The sequence below is a fragment of the Cebus imitator genome, unplaced genomic scaffold (genome assembly GCF_001604975.1).
Source record: "Cebus imitator isolate Cc_AM_T3 unplaced genomic scaffold, Cebus_imitator-1.0 Scaffold159, whole genome shotgun sequence".
In the NCBI taxonomy this organism is placed as follows: domain Eukaryota; kingdom Metazoa; phylum Chordata; class Mammalia; order Primates; family Cebidae; genus Cebus; species Cebus imitator.
The window spans coordinates 820,651-843,804 of record NW_016107474.1 but is presented as its reverse complement, the minus strand read 5'-3'; the positions used below and the strand labels follow the sequence as shown (position 1 = coordinate 843,804).

At 43.6% G+C, this 23,154-nt stretch overlaps 1 protein-coding gene across 2 annotated transcripts in view; it reads right to left on the bottom strand.

The window, feature by feature from the left end:
* Positions 1–23,154, bottom strand: part of CDH13 (cadherin 13) — a 1,196,315-nt gene that overhangs the window by 583,834 nt on the left and 589,327 nt on the right. For both annotated transcript variants that reach the window (XM_017543720.2, XM_017543721.2), the window contains exon 5: positions 13,850–14,002. In XM_017543720.2, coding sequence (XP_017399209.1) covers positions 13,850–14,002 — 153 coding nt within the window. The remainder of the gene's footprint in view (positions 1–13,849; positions 14,003–23,154) is intronic.

Below are 23,154 nucleotides of genomic sequence, written 5' to 3'. Positions count from 1 at the left end.
GGTTGCGGTGAGCCGAGATCATGCCATTGCACTCCAGCCTGGGTAACAAGAGCGAAACTCCGTCTCAAAAAAAAAAAAAAAAAGAAAATCCAAAATTTTTCTCCCATCAATTCCCTCGGAGAGCCTTGCACCTGGCAGATTTGCCAGCACAGAGGTGCTCTTTCTGTGACTGACCTTCAATAGAAAGGCAACTGTCCATCATCCCAGGGTACCAGCATACCATAATCCAACCTACACAGTTAAACTGAATTGTTTGTGGAGGAAAGGCAAGTGAGGATGGGGTGGAGGATGGAGAAAGGGATTGCTACAAGAAGGGGCCATGATGTACCAGTTATCTAGAACGTGACTTCCTTATTCATTTCCATGTATCTTCCCTGTTCCTATCCTAGCCCCAAGCTATGCTCTGGGCATTTGCTCAAGCCTAAAGAGCTGGGAGAAGGTCAGGCCCGAGGAAGATGGAGACATGTGGAAGAAGGGAGCAACCATTCTGGATGGAAATGGTATGTCCAAGATATGTCCTGGCACATGCTTGGTTCACATTCCAAATACAGATTTCACACTTTCCCCTTCCTTCTATCTCAGGGCCTGGATTTCCTGGCCTGACCCACAAATATGCCATCCACGTTGTGGCATTCCCCAGAAATACTCAACTTCTCAGCTTGATACCCTCCAGGATAGCTTTCTAAAAATAATCCCATATTTGGGTATAGGGAGTCAAGAGGATTGTGGGGGTGTCAGGGAGGGAACACAGTATGATCTGGAACTTCTTCCACCTCGACTTGCAGCCTACATCAGCAAGAGAAAGACACGTCATGCACCCCTTCCTGTGCCTGCTTTCCTGAGTTAACACATACATTTTCTAAATATATTTCCTTTTTATTTGGGAGCTGAAACAGCCTTGCTAATTACCAGAGCCTCACATCACAGGAGGTAAGGAACACTGAACAGGAACTAATGTGACTTCAGTAGAGTTCATGATTAGGTTCTGCAATAAAAACTCACAAGGAATAGAAAATGCATTAACAACTGATTGCAAAATGCCAGCTGCCTCTTTTTCTCAGTCTTTATGGCCAGTGGCCAAGACTTCTGCTCTGGGTCTATCACTTTTAAATGTGCTATTCCCCAGCTATTAATGATCCATCGAAGGATGACATGATCAATTGCAGAAGAGCACAGGGCTCTCCTTCCAGCCTCTTAGTGTCAAACACAGATAATCCAGTCACAATAATGTTTTACATGCTAAGCCATCACTGAACGAGGATGTGATGCTCCAATTTGCTTTTACTCCATCCTAGTTTCAGAGTGTTTGGTCTGGCACACTGAACATGGCTCTGTTTGGTCCCATATGCAGAAACACGAACAGGTATTCCTAAGTTACAGAATTATAAGCGAGTCCCTCATCATGGGCCTGCAGACTTTCCAACAGACAAAGTGGACTTAAAGGAGCACAGTATGCAAACATCTGCACCTTTGGACAAACTAAAAATATGGAAATAATCTCTTTTGCTACCTAATGCCTCATTGAGAAAAGATAAGCCTTCTCGATAATAAAGATCTTAAAACAGACACCAATCAAACAAATCAACAGTTCTGACCAACTGTGTTTAATACATTTTGAGAGACCCCACTGATAAACCCCTGTAGAAGAAAAAAAAATGCTGAAAGATTAAAATTTTAAAAGAGAGTATTTACTTGGCATGGAAATTATGCCAGACTAAACGGGGACAACCAGTTAGTGCGTAAAATGCTCCCCACCCCTCAACATGTGAATTTAAAAATGAAGGTTTTCTGGTTTACTATGTGTAGAAGGGAACTTGAAGGCTGAGCTCCAGGGAAAGCAAGCTTTCATCTTTGATCTCTTTTCCCCAGTGCCTGGTAGGTACTGGAGTCTCAACAAATGAATGCATTTTTGAATTAAGTTCTATTTCATGACAATTTGAATGTTATTGTTGACTTAAATAAATCTTATCTTCTTAAAATGCAAATTGGATGTCACTCCCTTTCTGAAAACGCTCTAAGGCTGAGGCTTCCTTAGAATAAAATCTAAGCACCTTACTCTGCCCTGTGAGGCCCTGCATGGCCTGTCCTCCTCCCACAATTCCCCATTCCTGCTACTCTTTCCATCCTGAGGTAGATTTAATATCTTCACTATGAGTTTGGACTAATCCCATTCACTAACCAGATGCAGTTTTCGCCCAGGAAGACCTATCTGATGCATGTTACTCTGGCTTCAAAGACCCAGCAACAGAACTCACTGCCTCCCATTAGTCCTTGTAAAATCTGAATCTGATCATTTCACTTTCAGCCTAAAATCCTCCATCGTCTGTTCCTTTTGCCACAAGGGTATCCTGTCTAAGCTCACTCCTTAGCGTGAGTCCCATCTTTTACCCTACTCATGTTCCCCCATGTCCCTGCCCTCCTCTGCCCTAAAGGGCATGCATTCCTCTGGAGGTGCCATAAGTTCTTTCCTCTGTCTGCTGTCCTCACAGCACCCTTCCTGCCCTGTCCACGTATCTCCCCTGACTTATTCCTCATTCTTGAGCGCTTGCTGTGACCTCATGTCCTCTGGAAGGCTGAACCTATAACAGAACCCTCCTCACATGATAATATGATCAATTTTTACAAATCACAGCCCCAGCTACCGTGTGGACTTCACAGACAGTGTTCCTTGTGGTGGTGACAACTAAAACCATAACTTCTTCAGAGATGAAGACAGACTTCCTGACCATCCAAGCCTGATGAATACTGAGGGAACAAACCATGAAATACTCTTAGAGCCTCTGAGTGGCCAACTCCATGCAAGGAGTCTGCAGAGCAGGGCCCTGCTGCCGCGTGGGAACTGTCCTGTGCACGGCAGGATGTTGAGCAGCATCCCTGACCCACCAGATGCCAGTAACAGCCCCCAGTTGTGACAACAAAAAACATCTTCAGACCCATTGCCATGCACCTGCTAGGGGACCGAAGCATCTGTGGTTGAGAACTGCTATCAGGGGTATGTAAGAGGTAATGACAGCATTCATTCCTGTCCTCAGGAGACTTTCCAACTGGCCTCTCTTCTAACATCCCCTCCCAGAAAAGCCTTCTGGACCAACCAGTGTCTCCTGCCACTCTCTGTATCTTTTATCAGCTCCATGTCTATTCCCAGCACTTACGGCCGCATGATTGTCACATACTCACTAAAGCTGGTGGACTGACAGAGTTCCATGAAGCAGGGATTTGGTGGTTGTTTGCTGCTATATCCCCAGCACTGTGAAATCGTGGCTGGCACAAGTGGGCACCCGATCAACGTCCTTTGAATGCATCAACTGCCAGGTTAAGCTGAACCCCTTCCCACTGGGGCTGCTGAGTTTGCGCTGCTGGCGTGGACACTGGTTCTATGGTCTCCAGCTGCTCCCCCGTGCTCTTCCACTTCTGTAGAGTGGAAGAGAAGCCTCAGCTGGCCAAAAAGCATGCTCCCCACGTGCTTTTTACCCTGGGGTTTTGCCCACAGGTTTTCCCTATTTCACATCCAGAGCAGTTACGCAATTAAAATGGAAGCAGTGGGCAGGCTGGAATTGAAATGGGTAACGTGGAGGTGGGCTGGCTTCCCAGCATGGGATGATGACATGGGGCACAGTTGCCTTGATTCCCTGATCACAGGGACCACCAGCTTCCGACCTGCTCCAGGGGAGCTCTGTCCCCTTCACAACATTGTTCCCCAGGTATTTCCTGGGAGGCCCAAGGTTGGCTTCACAAGGACACCCTGATCAATGTCAGCTTCCATACCATGTGCCAAATGCTGCTGCTTCCTCCCTCATCAGGGCCAGTGAGGAAATGTCACCACAGCGACATGCCTGGGGCTGCAGGTCTCAGGGGTGGTCTCTCTTTCCAGCTGTCTGATCCTTGACCACCTGTTCCCACAGCCGGAGTGCTTAAATCTGGGTTCTAACTCAATTGCTTGTGCTCAATTTAATTAGCTTCTGGCCATCACTTTCAATCTTGCAGTCTATTTCATAAAACATAACTTCAATCGTTTTCTGTCCTCAAACCCATGGGTCTCCAACCCACTTCAAGGTGCCAGCGTAGCAGGACAACTTATCTGTATCCCCTCTTTTGCTCCTCTCTCTTCCCAGTCCACACCTCTAGCACACTTCTGCCTCCCCCTTCTCACTTCTACCAAATTAAAAAAACATATATCTTTATGCCAATTGCTGAAGGCAAATACCTGGCCAGTGGGTGGCGGGAGCTGAAATGGATGCCACCCCCACCTGCATTTGGGCATTTGGTTCCAGAGTGTCAGTCACAATGGTCCTCACTGAGGGATAGTTACATATCCAAAAAAATCTCGAGTTCTGGGAATCTGAGCAGTTGCCCAGTTATTTAACTTGTTCCTTGTAAATTTGCTGGGCTGCTGGGCTGGACAAAATGGGTCTAAGGCTCTTCCAGTTCCAATGTATTGTGATGCTTCAGCGCCTTGGGGAAAAAAAAATGCCACCAAGTCATTTGAAAAAGCAGCATGATGAAGTAGACTTGGTTGTAGTTAGACAACTAAAGCAGAAAAAGAAAAGAAAACGTAGCCATTGCACCATTCATTCATTCCACGGATGTGTGCTACGTCCCAAGTGTAGGCCAGGTGCTGCAGGAGCAAGGCCCAGTGTGGGGGCAGAGGAGAGAAAATTAAGGAATGTGGGGTTCTCCCACCTGCCAAGATTTAAGTTGAACGCTTCTGAGGAGTTTGTGCTAATGAAGTTCAGGGAAANAAAAAAAAAAAAAAAAAAAAAAAAAAAAAAAAAAAAAAAAAAAAAAAACACGTTTCCATAGCCCTGAGTGAGGAAGCAGCTTTGCCTAGTGGACCAAATAAATAATCAGTCAGAAGCAAGTCAGCAGTCTAATCTAGGTATGTGGCCGCCGCCGCAAGGCTGTTTAACCTCTCATGCCTCAGTTTCGTCAGCTGCACCTGACAGATAAGGTCGGGTTGTAATAAAATGAAGAGCTTGGAAATGTGAAGAGATGAACTGGAAAAAGTCAGGTGGAGGTGCTCAGAGGTGCCGGGGTCGGGGGAGGCTGCCAAAAAACCTGGAATTATTTTTTTTTCTCAAGCAGTCAGAAGACAAGCATTCATTTGTGTATTAAATTCTGTTTCTCTGAATTCCCGTTTTTAAGTGCTTGTGTCAAAGGAGGCATTAGAAAGTAGTTAGTCTCAGATGTTTGCTCAGAGTCAAGCAGTTGATTGGGGAGAAAGGAGATCTTGACTTTTATTATGTGTTACAAACTCCTGCATTATCTCACCTGATAATCACAACACACATAGCTGGTTGGTATCATTATATTAATTCCTAACTATGAACAAACTGAGGTGTAGATGAGTTATAGTAACACAGCCGTTCTCAAACTTGGTTTCACAATGGAAAAACTTGGAGAATTTTATAAGCATACTGACACCTGGTCACATTCTGAGACAGCCTGATTTAATTAGTTTGGAGTTTCAGGGTTTTCAAAGCTCCCCAGGTGATTCTAAGTGCAACAAAGTTCAGGAAACACAAATGCCTTCTTCAAGGTCACAGATTGACTAAGGCAGATAAGGCTGGTTCTGTCGACCCCAAGGCCAATTCCCCCCTATCGGGAATCATATCAGCCTGTTTCAGCTCCAGTCTTCTGAGGACATCTTCATCTCTGGCTGAGAAACAAGCAAACACGCAGTAACACGGCATTTAACAGTCATCCAAAGTCTAGACAGGAAGCAGCAAGGAAGCCTGGGGCAAATTTGCCTGGCTCTCAGGTGCCGTTAGTGACACAAAAAGAAAGCAGTTTGGAAGAGCTGGAATTGGACGTAGAAGGCTTTCAAATGGCACACCGGAGCACCAGGAGAAATAAGCACACTTGAGGCACATGTTACCCACCAGAACTGAAATGAAATTGGTTCAAAGGTCACCTTCATCAAGGCCAATTAACGATCAGGTCACCTGCCATGATGTTAATACCCAGGAGTGTGAGCATTTAGCCCTGTGGTCCCCAAACTGCAGTAAGCCTCAGAATTACCTGGAGGGCTTGTTAAAACCCGGCTGGCGAGACCCACCCCGAGATCCAGCAGGCCTGGGAAGGGACCTAAGATTTTCCATCTTTAACAAGTTCCCAGGTGATGCTGTTAGTCTGGCGCCACACTTTGAAACTGCCCAGTAAGATGAGTCCCTTCTACAGAGAGTTACTGACATTCAGCTGTTTACCTGCCAGCTGCCCCCTCACAAGTGCTTTCAACTTCATTTTACCTGCAGGGAGCTTAAACTATAAAACCAATATGTGGCAGCATGGCTCCCAATTCCAGAACACTTACTAAGTGATTCGGCTGAGTGATAAACACTAATTATAACACTGTTAGGAGATGATACTGTAATCTCGCTGTCATTCTAAAAATGAGAAAACAGAGGCTGAGAAATAACTTGGTAAAGGTGTCAGAGTATTAGAATGAACCATGAAATTGCTAATGTTCACCCTTTTTTTCACCTGTAAGAATGGCAATTTCATAAGGTTCATGCGATAGGAGAGTCAGGATTCTTCCATCTGCAGGTCTGGCTCCAAAGTCTGGAATTTAACCCCAAATTCCTTGTTTGCCCCACTCAGGACTCTTACCTAGGCCATGTGTGTGTCATTGATTGATGGGATTATAATGATGAGAGAAGGTAAGATCCAGGTTTGAAGCCACACTCTCCTAGGTGTGAGCTGGTTACCTGCCCTTGGGTTACTAAGCTCCTCACTGACAGGCTCTCACTTGGAATAAAATAGCACTCCAGCAGTCCCACTACTGGGTATCTACCTGGAGGAAAATAAGTCATTATACAAAAAAGATACTTGCACATACATGTTTATAGCAGCAGAATTCTCAATTGCAAAAATGTGGCACCAGCGCAAATGCCCATGAATCAATGAGTGAATAAAGAAACTGCGGTGTGGGCCGGGAACAGGGGCTCACAGCTGTAATCCCAGCACTTTGGGAGGCGGAGGCGGGCAAATCACGAGGTCAGGAGTATGAGACCAGCCTGGCCAACATGATGAAACCCCATCTCTACTAAATACACAAAAAATTAGCTGGGCGTAGTGGCAAGTGCCTGCAATCCCAGCCATTCGGGAGGCTGAGGCAGGAGAATCGCTTGAACCTGGGAGGCAGAGCTTGCAATGAGCCAAGATTGAGCCATTGCACTCCATCCCAAGCAACAGAGTGAGATTTTGTCTCCAAATAAATGAAAAAACAAACAAAAACTGTGGTGTGTGTGTGTGTGTGTGTGTGTGTATGTGTGTGTGTATGTGTATATATATATATGTACCATATATATAGGTGTATATATGTACCATATATATATGGTGTATATATGTACCATATATATATGGTGTATATATGTACCATATATATAGGTGTATATATGTACCATATATATAGGTGTATATATGTGTGCGTGTGTGTGGATGCTAGCATACTACTCAGCCATAAAAATGAGTGAATTAATGGCATCTGCAGCAAGCTGGATGAGACTGGAGACTATCATTCTAAGCGAAGTAACTCAGGAATGGAAAACCAAACATCGTATGTTCTCACTCATAATTGGGAGCTAAGCTGTGAGGATGTAAAAGCAAAAGAAGGCTACAACGGACTTTGGGAACTTGGAGGGGAAGGGTAGGAAGGGAATGAGGAATAGAAGGCTATAAACTTGGTTTAGTATATAATGCTCGGGTGATGGGTGCACCAAAATCTTACAAACCACCACTAAAGAACTTACTCATGCAACCAAATACCACCTGGTTCTCAAAACCTATGGAATTAAAAAAAATTTGCCCTCATGATATGACAATGTGGTGGATGACAACAACCACTTCAGTCCACTGGCTAGAACACTTCCGTGTACCGGGGAGCTGGAAAAATGAAAAATGATGTTGACCCAGCTCTTTTGCAGCTAAATCCTGCTTATGATCTAGGCTCTTCCTGCAGATGCACCAGCATGAGACTGGATGGAAGTGAGTGGCAGAAGGTCACAGGTGTGCTTTGCAGGTCAGAGGTTCTGGGCATGGCAGAGTCTTTGGCTCTTTTGTATAGCCAAAGCAGAGCTGCCATATCCAGTTGTGAGCATCAAAGCAAAGTGGCAGGAAGAGGTAGCAGCAACACTGACTCTGCTATGGTTGAAATGTCTCAGCCCTCCAAAACTCTTGTAATTTAGTAGCCAATGTAATGGTGCTGGGAGGTGGGGGCCTTTAGAGGTGATTAGGGCATGCATGTTCCACCCTCATAAGTAGATGTGATGCCTTAATTTAAAAGGCTTTCAGAAGTAGGTGTTCTTTTGGCCCTTCCACTTTGTGCCATGTGAGAACCCAGCCTTCCTTTCCTCTGGAGGGAGCAGGGTGCAAGGCACCATTTGGAAGAAGAGAATGGCCTTTCAGGACACCAAACCTGCTGGTGTCTACTTGGATTTTCCAGCCTCTAGAAGTAAGAGTCAATAAGCTTCTGCTCTTGATAAACATCCAGGCTCAGATATTTTGTCACAGCGGTACAAAATGGACTATGACACTTTTCTGCAACAGTTCTCAAAAGGAAGCAATTTTGCCCCTCATAGGACAATTGGCATTATCTGAAGACATTTCTGATTGTCAAGATTAGGTGGGGGGCGGGGTGCTATGGCATCTAGTTGTTAGGAGCCACTGGAGCTGCTAAGCATCCTACACTTCACAGGACAGTGCCCCATAACAAAGAATTGCCCAGACTCAAATTTCAATAATGTCATTGTTGAAAAACCTTTCCCTGGAATAGTATCATATATGACTGAGTATTTCCTATAGCACCACATTATCTGGCCTGGTAAGCTAGATTACTTGGCACTTTTGGCAATCCTACTGGCTACCTGCACTCTTTAATAAGTCTCTTTGTTTGTAAACTACTTGGAGGTGATTTTGTTGATTGCCACCAGGAACCCAGGCTAAGAAAGGAAGCCATGGGGGAGACCAGAGTGGATGGCAAAGAAGACTTAGGTAGAGTGTCCCTGTGAGTGAGGGCTAGGGTCCATTCCCAGTACAAATCAAATCAGGGGTAGTACAATAATGTGTGCATCATTTGTTCATAACAAGGATATTATTATAGCCAGGGTAATCACTTATGTAACTCTCGAATACAGGTACATGTATGTCTCCCAATCATCTTAAGAGCACTAACGTTATGATACACCTATTTCCACAGCAGCATTTTTCCCTTTAAAGTATCTTCTGCGAAGTTGTCATGAAGCTACAGATGGGTTAGAATTGGGGCAGAGCCACTTAATGAAAGAAAATATATGAGCGAACGTACCTCTGACTGCCAATTGTATTTCAATTTTATGACAACATTCTTGACCACAAATTCAAAACTTGACCAAGAAATTGGCTCCAAAAAGAGCAAGTTATATAGTATGAAATGTGAGAAAATACACAGAAGGTGACAGTGAGGCCCTGTCCATGTTCTGAGCCCAGAAACACAGGTGGTTCCAGTTCCCTGTTCTAAGATTGAGTGTGATAGATGTATCAAGGTTATCTTTATGAAGATGAGTTGAGACCATCATTTGAGTACTTGGCATGGAGACTTGGCACATTGTAAATGTTGAAGACATGTTCACCCCAACGGTAAAAGTAAAAAATGTATCTTGGGAACCTGTTTAGCCCTCATCCTACTCATCAGTCAAGATAAGATAATCATTGTCATGGGTTTGTGTATGTCAGGAACCTAGGGAATTTTTGGGCACTTAATAAATGCTCAATAAATGATAGTTCTGCCTCTTCTTCCATATGTTCCTCTCTTCTCCTACCCAGCTCTGACATCCCCAGTTATCTGAGCATCTCCCACTGGACAACAGATCAGTGTGAAGGTCTCCTGCCAAAGACACCTGCTGGCTACCATGGTCCTGATCCTGCTGCCTATTTTGCCCTGCACCTCCTGCAGAGCCCATCCCCAACCCGCCATCTTCCCCCCGCCCCACCTGCCTAACAGACTGTCTCCCACTCAACTCCTGTCATCCCATATTGGCAAATTTGCAGTCAGTAGATCATATTTGCAGTGTGAGGGCATCATTACCACCTGCTAATATTTTTATAGAATTTCATAAACTTGGTCATTCATGAATCATTTACAGTACTTTATTCCAATGAAGAGTTCACAAATCACTCAAATGCTGGCAAAATGCATAATAATGAGTAATATTTCAGGAGGCTTTGCATTAATATGTCAGCTTCCAATACTGCAAGAGATAAATTATTTTGCCAGGTGCTACTTTGGGTCAGAAGCATGGGAAGCTCTTCTGGAGCCTGAGGCAGGGAGGAGTGACAGGGTGGCAGTGGGTCATGGAAAGGGATGGTTTTAAAAAGTAATAGATCACCCAGCCAGTCGAACTCCCTTCCCAGCCTCAGTAAGCAGAGTTCCTAGGAAAGGGGCTAAGGAAATTGCAGATTAGACCTAAACTCTACTTGGGAATAAAATAGGAGGAGTATTTCTTAGTGATTGAAAATGCAGGGCTTTGGAGCTGGAAAAAAAAAAACAAAACAGATATGGATTCCAAATCCAATACAGGGCAGCTGTGAGACGTTGAAAAAGTTGTTTAACAGTTATTTGCTTATCTGTAAAATGGTGTTAACACTTACTTCTTAAGTCTCTTGCGTGAAATGGATTAAATGAGAGAACGTATACAAAGTGTTTAGCACAATACCTGCCATGCAGTGTTCAATAAACAGGGGCTTCAGTGAGGCTGTACTTTCAGGGGCCCAAGGACAAATGTATTCCAGATTACTTCCTATCATACAAATCCCCAAGGCTTAGATCAAAGTGTTTCTTGCTGGATTTGGAAAATGTTAACACATTAACATGTACTTCCATGTGAGTAGCATTTAACGTTAAACAACAGAAACGCTGGAGCAAGGAAGAGGCAGCACATTCAGCCACAGGCTCTCTCCTTTTTACACTTGCAAGACTAGAAACTAAAACATGCGGATTTGGAGACCTATGATTCCGCTCTTTGAAGAACCATATTTGCTACCAACCACGTTGACTACCATGAATACCGTGGATCTAACTGTACAACTAAAATAGTAACTTACTCTTAAATAGGCACTTGAACTGACATTGCAACATTCCTGTGCCCAAAGTAGACCAACATGAAAGTAACCCAGTTCTCATTGTCTAAAAATAAGAGAACCAAACACAGAGTGATCAGGCTTCCTCAAACTTGCTTCTTCGAGGAAGAAGCTTCAGCCAGGGCATGAGGGAAACAGGACAATGACTGAACTGAAGGGCCTGAGGCATAGAGGAAAATGACATCAGAAAACAGGCCCTCATGAGCCCATTGAAGAGTGCACTGCTCAGGGCTGAGCCCCAGTCTGCCAGTTGTATCCCTAGTACTTGTGTAAGAAACTGCATTTCTACCAAGTACCAGCAGCCTTTCCAATGAGGTTGTACCAACAACGTACAACTTCCTGGCCTGTCACCTACACACAACAGAAAGGAATTCAAGCCGGTATATTTTGAAACAAAGAACTAGAATGAAAGATACATGGAAGCAGAGAACCAAGTGTGTCTTGTTGCTGCTGTATTCCCCTACCACCTTGAAGAGTGTCTCTCACCCTACAGATGCTCAGTGAAATATATGTAGAATAAATAAGTTGCTCAATCAATATACCATAAGGTAGACTATGGAACTACAGTAAAACCTCAAGATTATTCAAGGAAAGTTCATACTGCAGATGAGAGATTGGGCTGTAACTGCGAGTCCTTCGGGTTTTTATTTACCTTCCTTCACCTTTAATATCATTGACTATGGTCACTCATGTAGGAAGATCATACAGTGCTTACTATGTTTATGGCATTTTCTAAATACTTGACTTGTATTAGCTCATTTAATCCTTAGGAAATCCCATGAGATCATCATCATTATTTTCCCCATTTTCCAGGTTAGGAAGTTGAGGCAGACACTTTGGCAAGCTCCCACACCTAGTACATGATAGCCGTGATTTAATGCAGCCAATCTGGCTGTGTGCAGAATCCATGCTTTTAACTACTGTAAGCATGAGAAGCTCCAAGCTGCAGCCCAAGCCCTATGTCATTAGCTGTTTAGCGATTGCTCTTTGGCAAAAATTAGTAATTTCATTTTTTATAATCCCTAGAAGTGTCAGCTCTATTCACTTTTTATACACAAGAATCCCAACATCAGGCAGGGTAAGAGGGTTGCTCAAGCTCCCACAGCTCAGTATGCAGCAGTGCTGAGACCTGAATGGCAGATCTCAGATCCTCTATTAGTCTGTTTTCGTGCTGCTAATAAAGATATACCGGGACTGGGTCATTTATAAAGGACAGAAGTTCAACGAACTCACAGTTCCACATGACTGGGGAGGTCTCACAATCATGGTAAAAGATGAAGGAAGAACAAAGGCACTTCTTACATGGTGGGAAAGAGAGCATGTGCAGGGGAACTCCCATTTGTAAAACCATCCGATATCGAGAGACTTATTCACTATCACGAGAACAGCAGGGGAAAGACCCACCCCCATGATTCAATTACCTCCCACTGGGTCCCTCCCACAACAAGTGGGAATTGTCGGAGTCACAATTCAAGATGAGACTGGGGTTGGGGTCACAGCCCTAAATCATATCAGGCCCCAGAGCTCTTGATCACTTTTCTAAGAAGTTATGAGATTTATTGTATCTTTCCTTAGTTCCTTGTACCTGAACTTTCTTGGAGACTCCCATGACCGGCATGGGAAGAGAAGAGGGCAGCTACCCATGGCCTGGTGCCGGTTGTTCTTACAGCAGCTGGACACCAATAGCTGCCAGGTCACCTCTGGTTACTGTCAAGGCCAGTGGGAACTGAGTATTTCTGAGGGCACCAACATTCAATTTATTCCACTTCCTGATTCCCCCTCGGGTATAAGCTGGGACACATGGCTCACTTTTCAGTTCTCACTGGCAGGTGATTTCCCTCCCAGCAGATGCTCAGAAAAGCCTTTGGCAAGGCTTCTTAGATGGAAGCCTGGAAGGCACCTGCATCCTCCCAGGACCCCAGACCTTTGAGCACATTGCCCAGCAAGGGTTCTGCTGGAGGGTGGGGACTGCTCCACCTCCCATCATGCCGCAGCTCTGTGTGCCCAGCACTTTGTGCCTCCAACGCCCTTATAGTCTCTTCTCACTGCAAACTCACAATAATGCATGTAAACAGGTAAGAAAACCAAAGAAATAAATCACTTCCAAATACAACCATTAACGTAACCATTTTCCTTTATCAGTTTTCTTAAACATATACACGTCATGATATGTGCAAATACTCCACTGGAAATGAGGATGTTGTAAGTGTCTGTATGTTGTTTTCATTGAATATCTTCAGTCTTTCCCATATAACTATAACTTCTTCAAAAGCATTTTAAATGGCTATAGAAAACTGCCTTGCAAAATCTGCCATCATTTAGCTACTCCTTATTGCTGAGTATTTAGCAATTGTTTCTACCCTACGAACTGTGCCTTGCTAATTATATCAGGTCTTGGGGTTTATACCTCTTCCAGCTCCAGATCAAGCTGGTCTCTGGGAAGCCATATGTTGCCCTAAGGGTTCTGACATCCTCTGAGATGTCCCCAGGGTCTCCCTTCTTGGTCTCTGGTACCCAAAGTCTGATGCAGGCCTGGAGGGCTCTGTTGATGAGGTAGAGACCCCTCACTGTTACATTGTCAGGGTTCAACTCCATCCACTTCAGCTCCCATAGAAACACCCTAAAGCCATGCAGTCCGTGGTTTGATGAGGCACAGAAATAATGAGCTCAGTGGGAAGAAAACAATCTTTGAAAGCCACATTTCTACACCCAGGGTGGGCATGGGAGGGGTACTCACTTGATAAATAGCGATTACTTCTCTGTCCAAGGTCCGTGTCACAGAGACGCTCCCTGTGTTCTCGTTGATTCTGAAAATTCCTTTAGGCTCTTGATCCACTCCCTTTCCAGTGAGCCGGAACTTGGACCTTTCTGGCCTGTCACTATCAACTACCTGGTCAGAGAAACAGAGCGACATTTAAAACTGTCTGCAAAACACACAGAAAGCACATTGAAAACATACTTCTGCGACCAATTCACTAATCACAGGTGCCAGCACAAAGGTACCTGATGAACCCAGATTTGACTAAAGTAACCGCCAGAAATAGCATCATCGTCTAACACCGTTCATCCTAATACCCGCATCTTTGCAGCTATTAGTGAAGAAGCTTACGAGCACTTGGGTGACATATAGCGACGGATCAAGGAGGACAATCATGCCAGTTCAGTCAAAATTGGACATTTATATTAGTTTTAACTCCATAAAACATTAAAAAAAATTATCTGCAAGCAAAACAAAAGGGGTAATGGAAACAATGTGCTGGGCATTAATCCAAATTCTATGTATTTACATATATCCAATAATCCACAGTGTCACCTGCCCTGTCAATTCTACTAGGTACTGAGCATGGGGCAGAGGAAGCACTTTGTTTCATCAGAAAAGGTTCATACATATATGTACACACACACACACACACACACACACATCTATGTAGGGGGCTTATATATATATAATATGTATATAACCCCAGAACAATATATATTAAAATTCTATATATTAAATATATAGTTTATATATATATATTTTTATATATGTATGTATTTAATATATAGGGGTTTATATATTACCTTTTTATTATATGTTTATATATTATATATTTATACATTATATATATTTATATATTTTATGTATGTAATATACAGGGGTTTAATAGATATTAAATGTATATGTATCTACATTATATACAGATATACATCTCAATTTAGGGGTTTTACATATATGAAACCCCTAAATATTATACATATTAAACCCCTATGTATTAAATATATATAATATATAAAATATATATGCTATGTATACATATAAACATCAATTTAGGGGCATATATATATATATATATTTTTTCAATGCTGGGGACAGGGAACATTATTATTTCCACTTAATGGACGAAACCACTGAGATGGAATGATTAAGCAAGCTGGCCATGGCCGAAGCTATTAAAGAGATAAAAATGGGTTCAAAATCACATCTTCCATTTCACTGGAGACACTGCAATACAACATACAACACTGTCATTTCTGAATTTACTTTATGGAATTTTCCTACAATACGTCACCTTGATTTCACGTTTAAAGAATAAAATGGGAAGGGAAAGGTGGAGGGGAGTAGTTCCAGGCAGAGGGAACAGAAAGGCACAGACAAAGGCAGTAGGCAGACAAGAAAAAGCCTGGACAGTTTCAGAAATCATGAGTTACCGGCATATGCTTAAGCATGTAGAGGATTAGGCTGAGAAGTAGTTAGGGGTCAAAGTATGGATGACCTTTTTATGAGGATGTGCAACTAAAGAGAATTCTTACTGGTATAAGTGGATTCTCAGATGAATACCTTCAAGTATTCATCTATGTCACTTTATCATCAGAACCTTCAAAGGTTAATATTTGATTATAACAAAGCAATTTAAAGGTCACGAACACAATAGTCTTTCAGGACAGAAATGCCAGATATAGGTGAAGGGGAGGAAGGCAGCAAACCACATTGCCATGCATGGACCTATGCAACAATCTTGCATGTTCTTCACATGTACCCCAAAACCTAAAACACAATATATATATATATATATATATATACACACACACACATATATATATATACATATATATACACATATGTATATATATACACACATATATATACATATATATACACATATGTATATATATACACACATATATATACATATATACACACACACACATATATGAAAGCTGATACAGATCCAGCTGTCACCAAATTACAAATGAGCAGGCCCCTACTGAAACACACTCAACAGCGCCTGAAGGGTTAGGTGGCTAGGACAGGAAACCTGCCTTATCCTAGTGTAAATGAATCCCCCACTATGAGGCAAGCCTGCAATTCCGAGGCCTGACACCAGGTGTCACTGGTGCCTAAGGCAGCATGAAATTCATGTCAGGGTTCATCCGGCAGGATCACTGCAAGCAAGGCATAGCTCCATATGGCATTACAGTTTTTTTCCTAGATTAAAAAAATTATTTATAAAAATACATTGAGTGTTGACTAAATGCCAGTTACATCTGTTTGTATTTTTAAGAGTAACTGAAAACTGGATATAAAGGAAGATTAAAAATAAGGTATGTGATACCTTCTGATGAAAATAATTTTCAGTCACTGCTTGACTTGATTTAATCCAACTGGTATTTTTCCGCTGACCCCCTACCAGCTGCCTGGAAGCCCCATGAGATCAAGAGCCACAGCTTACTGGGCTAACCACTGGATCCCAGTGCCCGGCAACTAGCGAGAATGAACTCCACTGATTAGACAGATGTATGTTGCAATCCCAGCTTTCCCAGTGATCCACTGTGTGACCATGAACATGGTCTATCATCTCATCTTCAAAGTGTACCACTTACTTCCCAGAACTGCTGAGGCTTTAATGAGATGGCACCTATAAAGTACATGTCCTGGCACACAGACGGGGCTCAGTTAATCATAGCCAATAATTCCAATATTAATAGTAATCCTCACAACAAAATTACACTGTTGTTAATGGGTAAGACTGGTATCTCTGTCTTTTTCTGAGGGAATAGGTGGTTTCCTTTTTTATTTTTATTTTTTGAGATGGAATCTTATTCTGTCACCCAGGCTGGAGTGCAGTGACATAATTTTGGCTCACTGCAACCTCAATCTCCCAGGTTCAAGTGACTCTCCTGCCTCAGCCTCCTGAGTGGCTGGAACTGCAGGTATGTGCCAGCACACCTCACTTTTATATTTTGAGTAAAGATGGGGTTTCCCCATGTTGGCCACTCTGGTCTCAAACTCCTGACCTCAGAAGATCCATCCGCCTCAGCCTCCCAGAGTGCTGGGATTACAAGTGTGAGCCATCATGCCCAGCCTAGGTTTCCTTTTTAATAACAAAATTCACAGACCTCCCAGAAAAGCAGTGCTCTGGAAACAGTTCCCCGTGTGGGAAGGGGTCACCAAGCACAATCGGCTCTTCTCTGTCACTTCCATCATTATTGTTTCACCCTTCTTTGCCTTATTCACCACCTCTGCCCAAAGGTGAACTGAAACTCCTTCTTCCTCTTGTTCTCCTAAGCACACCTGAGATGAGCAGGTCCTTTCTGAAGAACTTACTAATGCAGGATGCATTCTCATGAGAAACTAACATGGGAATTCCACAAGAGCTATGAGGCAATCATGCTTCCCAAGAAGGGGTTTCTCTGACCTGTACATCAGCCAGACACAGGCCCAGATGGTGAGCACCTGCCAGCAGAAGCCTTCTGGGCTCTTTATTATCTTTTCTTGACCCTTCTCCGCTCAGAAGAAGTTGGGAACACAGCATCCAGACCTTCTAGAAGAAACAAGGAGGGGGTGGGGGAATGCGCCTCTTGGGACCAAACACCACCACCACCCTCCCATTTCTCTACCTGCCACTCAGCACAGAAAGCTGCATTCTAGACCCAGAAATAATCACATGGCAACTTTCCCTTCTGCTGGCAAGGGTGGATGTCAATCATTTTCTTTCCTTCTCAGAGAGCTTGAGCTACTTGATGGTACAGAAACAAGGTCTTAGAGGAGGACCTAGCTGAGTTGGCACTCGCTGATGAATTGAAATGACTTATTCCTTAGGAAAGAAGCCATCGCCCGTTGTGAGGACCCCTGCTTAGCACTCCACACATCTGGCTCTCTTCTCTGTCTCTCCAACTTTTTGTGTTCTTAAGCATGTGGCTGCTGAACCTGACTCCTGCTCCCCAGAGCTGTGTCCACTTTGAAGGAGCATTCACAGCCAAAGATGGTGTTCCCAGACTGACAGGCCCTATGGGACCACCAACACAGGGAAGTGAGGGGGGTCCCTTTCCCTTCCAGTAGGGACCCTGCCTTCTCTAGAATAACTGGTCTCAAGATGTGATTCACTGGAACAGTATCAGCATCACTGGGAACTCACTAAAAATGCAAATTTCCTGGCTTCACCCAAGCCTCTGGAATCAGAAATCAGGGTAGGGGGAGAATTGCTGGCAATCTGAGCTTTAACAGTTCCCCTCCCCAGGTGATTATGATGCATAACCAAGTTTGAAGACAACTGCTTTGGGCAGATTTCAGCACCATCCTGTTCAGTATCACTGATGCTGGTTTCCACCGCTACTGTTTGGAGCCCTCTGCTAAAAATAGGCTGGGTCTGTTTGCCACCTTCTTCTGAGACCTATTTTAAACATATAACACTAACAGGAACTCTTTTAAAAACCTGTTTCTAAGACCTCAGAAAGCAGAGTTGGTTTCTCTTAAAGGCACTAGACCAATATCTCTACGTGTGTCATAGGCACTCCACCGTTTGGAGGAACCTTGGAGAGGAAACCATGAAAGTGGAGTGTGGATACTCACTCTTCAGGGGAAGAGTAGGTGTCTTGGCTCAGTTTCAATCCAGGAGGAAGCTAAAGCCCCCCAAATTACCCACCACGTCTCTGGCTTCTTTGTGCCTAGCTGCCTTTTCACAGGGACCCCAAGATATTCCAACCTCATAAGCTGGGGAATGGGAGGTATGCAATGACCGTGACCCAAGGATACACTCAGCCATGCTTCAAAACCATCCCATGCAAACCAAGTATGTTTGCAGACCACCTTTATTACGCTGTGCTAAACTCCTGGAAATTCTACAGCTGCAGCAGCTGAGCCAGCAGCCCCTTTGTTGTTGTTTAATGTGATGAAATATAAGAAATCCAGTGCACTCCGCTGGTGAAAGCAAACCCTGCCCGAGTTGCAGCAGCTGTTAAGGCCCATTATATACTCCATAGCAGGCTTCACAATTAGCGAGGCTTTCCTATTATTCTTTGTCATTCAACACCTCTTTTCACAATGGGATTTTTTTTTCTTGTCCTCTGAGTTGAAATGAAAAAAAATAGCTAAGGATGAGAAAGAACTCAAGCACCTGGTGACAACACTCTGGAGGGGCATGTAAATAGCACGCAGGCGTCCTGCCACATACCTGGGTAAAGAGGCTGCCTGGCTGGCCGTGGGGGTGGCATCGCACAGCTGGGACCACTGTCTTCTGCATCTTGGCAGGGGCAGGTTACTGAGGCCTGGAGCAGGTAGTGACTCCCTGATCGGATTTCAAGGGCATTCTCACTGTATACTTTTTACAGATGTGACACAATATACACAAAGCCAATATTCCCTTCTGTTCCCCTGAAAAGTCCCATGCCTACCTCTATTCTCAGTTGTAATGAATGATACCACGTTGTATGTGTTTTTAGGGTATTTACATACATAGGAACTCATGGACTCTATAGCAGCTTTGAATGGTTTCACATAAACAGGATCATTATATATGAAATATTATACAATCTTATATTTCTACTCAATGTGGCTGAGGTGTGTATGTGTGTGTATCCACTTATAAACTTCGGGGGTAAATTTTAGATTTACAGAACTGTTACAAAGATAGTACAGAGTTCCCATGAAACCTTTCATCCAATTTCCCCTAATGTTGACATCTTACATAAAAAAAAAAATCTTACATAACTTACAAAAAAAAAGTTATGACGTTGGTCATAACTGTTATATTAACACTGATATTTGACTATTAACAAGACTCCAGATTTTATGGATTCAGATTTCGTCAGTTTTTCTGGTATCCTTTTTTTTGAGATGGAGTCTTGCTCTTTTGCCCGGGATTGGAGTACAGTGGTGCAATCTGGGCTCACTGCAACCTCTGCCTCCCAGGTTCAAGTGATTCTCCTGCCTCAGCCTCTTGAATAGCTGGGACTACAGGTGCATGCCACCACACTCGGCTAATTTTTTATATTTTTAGTAGAGATGGGTTTTCACCCAGGGTGATCTCCAACTCCTGACCTAGTTATCCACCCACCTCGGCCTCCCAAAGTGCAGGTATTACAGGCGTGAGCCACCACATCCAACCTCAAATATCCTTTTTTAATCCAAAATCCAATCCAGGACCCCCCACTGCCATGTGTGAGTGCAGCTTTTCATCGTATATTCTGGTACTTCCATGTAGGTTCACACTTTCTTGAATTGCACTTTAATCAGTTACTCTTTTCCTTGTATACAAAATAAATCTGATGAATCAAAATGACACAGTCACCAAGTTCCACATGTCACAGTCACTGTAAGAGCTAGTCCCCTTCCTCCTCCCCTCTGCCAACGTCTATCCTCAGCTCCTTAACTCAAATCTCAAGTAGCTACTTTTGCCTGTTTTGTCCTCAGGGCCTAGGACAGTATGCAGTATGTGGTAGGCTTTTAAATAAACATTTGCATAATGAATAAGTAAATGATATTACTTAGTCGCCTCCCTGGCCTTCATGTTTCTGATTTCTCTCTTATCCCATTTTCTGTCCTAATTGCAAACATAATGGTCATTCTAAAATGCAAACTCACATCTGACTGGGGAAATACCCATATTAAAACTTGCAATGGGCCTGGCATGGTGGCTCATGCCCATAATCCCAGCACTTTGGGAGGCTGACGCGGGTGGATCACCGGAGGTCAGGAGTTCAAGACCAGCCTGGCCAAAATGGTGAAATCCTGTCTCTATTAAACACACAAAAATTAGCTGGGTGTCTTAACCCATGTCTGTAGTCCAGTTACTTGGGAGGCTGGGGCAGGAGAATTGCTTGAACCGAGAAGCCGGAGGTTGTAGTGAGCCAAGATCATGCCACTGCACTCCAGCCTGGATGATGGAGTGAGACTCCATCTCGAAACAAACCAACCAACCAAAAAAACCAGAAAAACTTGCAATGGCTCCCTACTGCCTCAGGGTAAAATCCCAGAACTTTCCTTTGATAGATCTTCACCTGCTTCTCCAATCCTAAGCCACACACAGCATAAGCCACACACAGCATAAGCCACAGCCCTCTGAGTTGTACCTTTCTTTAGCTGGAGGGTCATCCCCACCTAGTCTGCTGGGAATGCCCTCATCTTCCCGGACCTGGCGCCAGAGATGACTTACCCACTGAAGCTTCCCCTGACCCTTTCTCCTGCCCCCTCCATGCAGACTTAACCTCGTCCACCTGAGCTCTAACCCTCCACGCCTGCAAGTTCTGCTGAAGCAAGGGGAACAGCTTGCCCCTTTGTGGATGGTGGTAACTGTCCCTCATGCTGTTTCTTTCTTATTGTCTTCACATTTCTGGGGCTTGGAACATAAAAGACACTTGATTAACACTTTGAGTGAAGAAGTACGTTATTTGCCTGTTTTTATTCGATTGTAAAATGCTTCATAAACTCACAAATCAACAAGAAAAATAAAGTCTGTCACACAAACCTCTTTTTTTGTTTTTCTTTGGAAAATGCAGCCACTTTACCTGGAGACACATTTTCAGAGCTTTTTTCATTTCTCTTTTTACAGTTCCCCTCTATGGTAAATGCACCTGATAGCAATAAAGTACACGGATCCTGAGAATGGCTCTGTATAGCAGGTGCACCTGGATGACTGTTCCAAGCTACGGAATCTGGGAGTGGCCAATCCAGAGACTAGTCCCTTGTCTATGAGGAACATCTGAGCTCCTGGCCTGGCCCATGGAACATGGACAGCGGATCCAGGCCCTGACTTATGGGTTGTATGAAAGTTCCCAGGTGAAGGATGTTGGGAAAGGGTACTAATAGAAGATGCTACATAAGCTGCATGCGTTTAACAAGTGGCTGTGGTTCTCCTGTCAGCCTACCGTCAATGGACCCTCTCCCCCGTGTGTGGAAGCACCCAGTCAAACCCCTCGTCTCACTGCTGGCTCTAGGTCTCTTCTTTGGCATCTTGAACCTTGTGCCACCCCCACTGGAGTTGATAGGGTTTCAGCAGAACATCCCCACAGTGAACTTTCCAGGCAGTGGTAATGCCTAGGAGCAGAAAAAGGACTGAATACCCTCCCCATGCTTATAATTTGCAAGGGTCCCTTTAAATGGAGACCCTCCCAGCAAACACTGTGCTTGTGAGGCCAGGCAGCTTGTAGATAAATATTCTAGTACCCCTTCCCTGTCACATCCAACCAAATTGATGCGCCTAGTTTTCCTCTATACAGCAAATCAGGAGACACATTTTCAAAGGATGAACACTATATATGTGCATTATTATCACAAGGATGCAAAACTAGGAAATAATTAGACCTTCCTTCCTAGTTACCAAAGGAAACAAATCACATGTGAACAGCATTCGTCTTTAGAGGATGAAGGTAGGTGTGACTTTTATTCTTCACGCTTACAATATTTTCAGTTTTATAAAACGAACTTATATTACTTACACAGGAGGAAACAAACAACTTTTTAAAACATGTAAGAGGAATTACTGGAGTTTGATGCATATGCTAATTTAGAAGATGTTTTCTACTCTATGTTAAATAGGAAAAAAACAAAAATCACTGTTGCCTTTACTCATAGTTATTCAGAGGCATTCGTGTTTATCATTACAGTGGTTCTGTAAGGTGATCTGTAAGCATTAATTAATCCTCAGCTGTGTGTTGGTCCTTGACAAGACTTTGAACTTGAAGACACAGCCATTCAGCAGTCTAGGCAGGTGGAGTACCAGGCTTTTCTCTCACCCTGCTGCTGCTCAACCACATTCAACCTCTAGGTCATAAATTAGCAAGGGAACTAAGGAAAGCCCATGGCCAAGAGTCCCCATATCCTGGTGGAGAAACGAGAAGCCAAAGTCCTGGCAATCCACTCAGAAGGATGGTAGTGCCACAGCCAGCTTATCAGTCAGCGGTGCTCACGCCAGCTAGGGCTGGCTGTGTCCATGACCAATGTCAAATGGGGTTGCCATCACCCATGGAAGGTGCTAGGGTTAAGGGCAAGATGGAGCATTTGGGAAGAAAAATAAAACGCGAGCAACACGAGATGAGGGAATAACTGAATCTACCCCTCCAGATCCTTCATGTTTTAGTGGTCACTGTGCCAGTTCAGTTTTCCTTCTTTTGTAGCAGACACTTAAGATTATGCTTAAGTCTAATTTAAACTGAGTTCTTTAGAAGTCAGTCTTCATTGCTGTTTTTTTTTGTTTGTTTTTTTGCTTTATTTTCTGATAGTTTGCCCTTTTTGTTTGGCTATCTTCTCTGGGCTGCAGGCTTTTTTTTTTTTTTTTTTTTTTT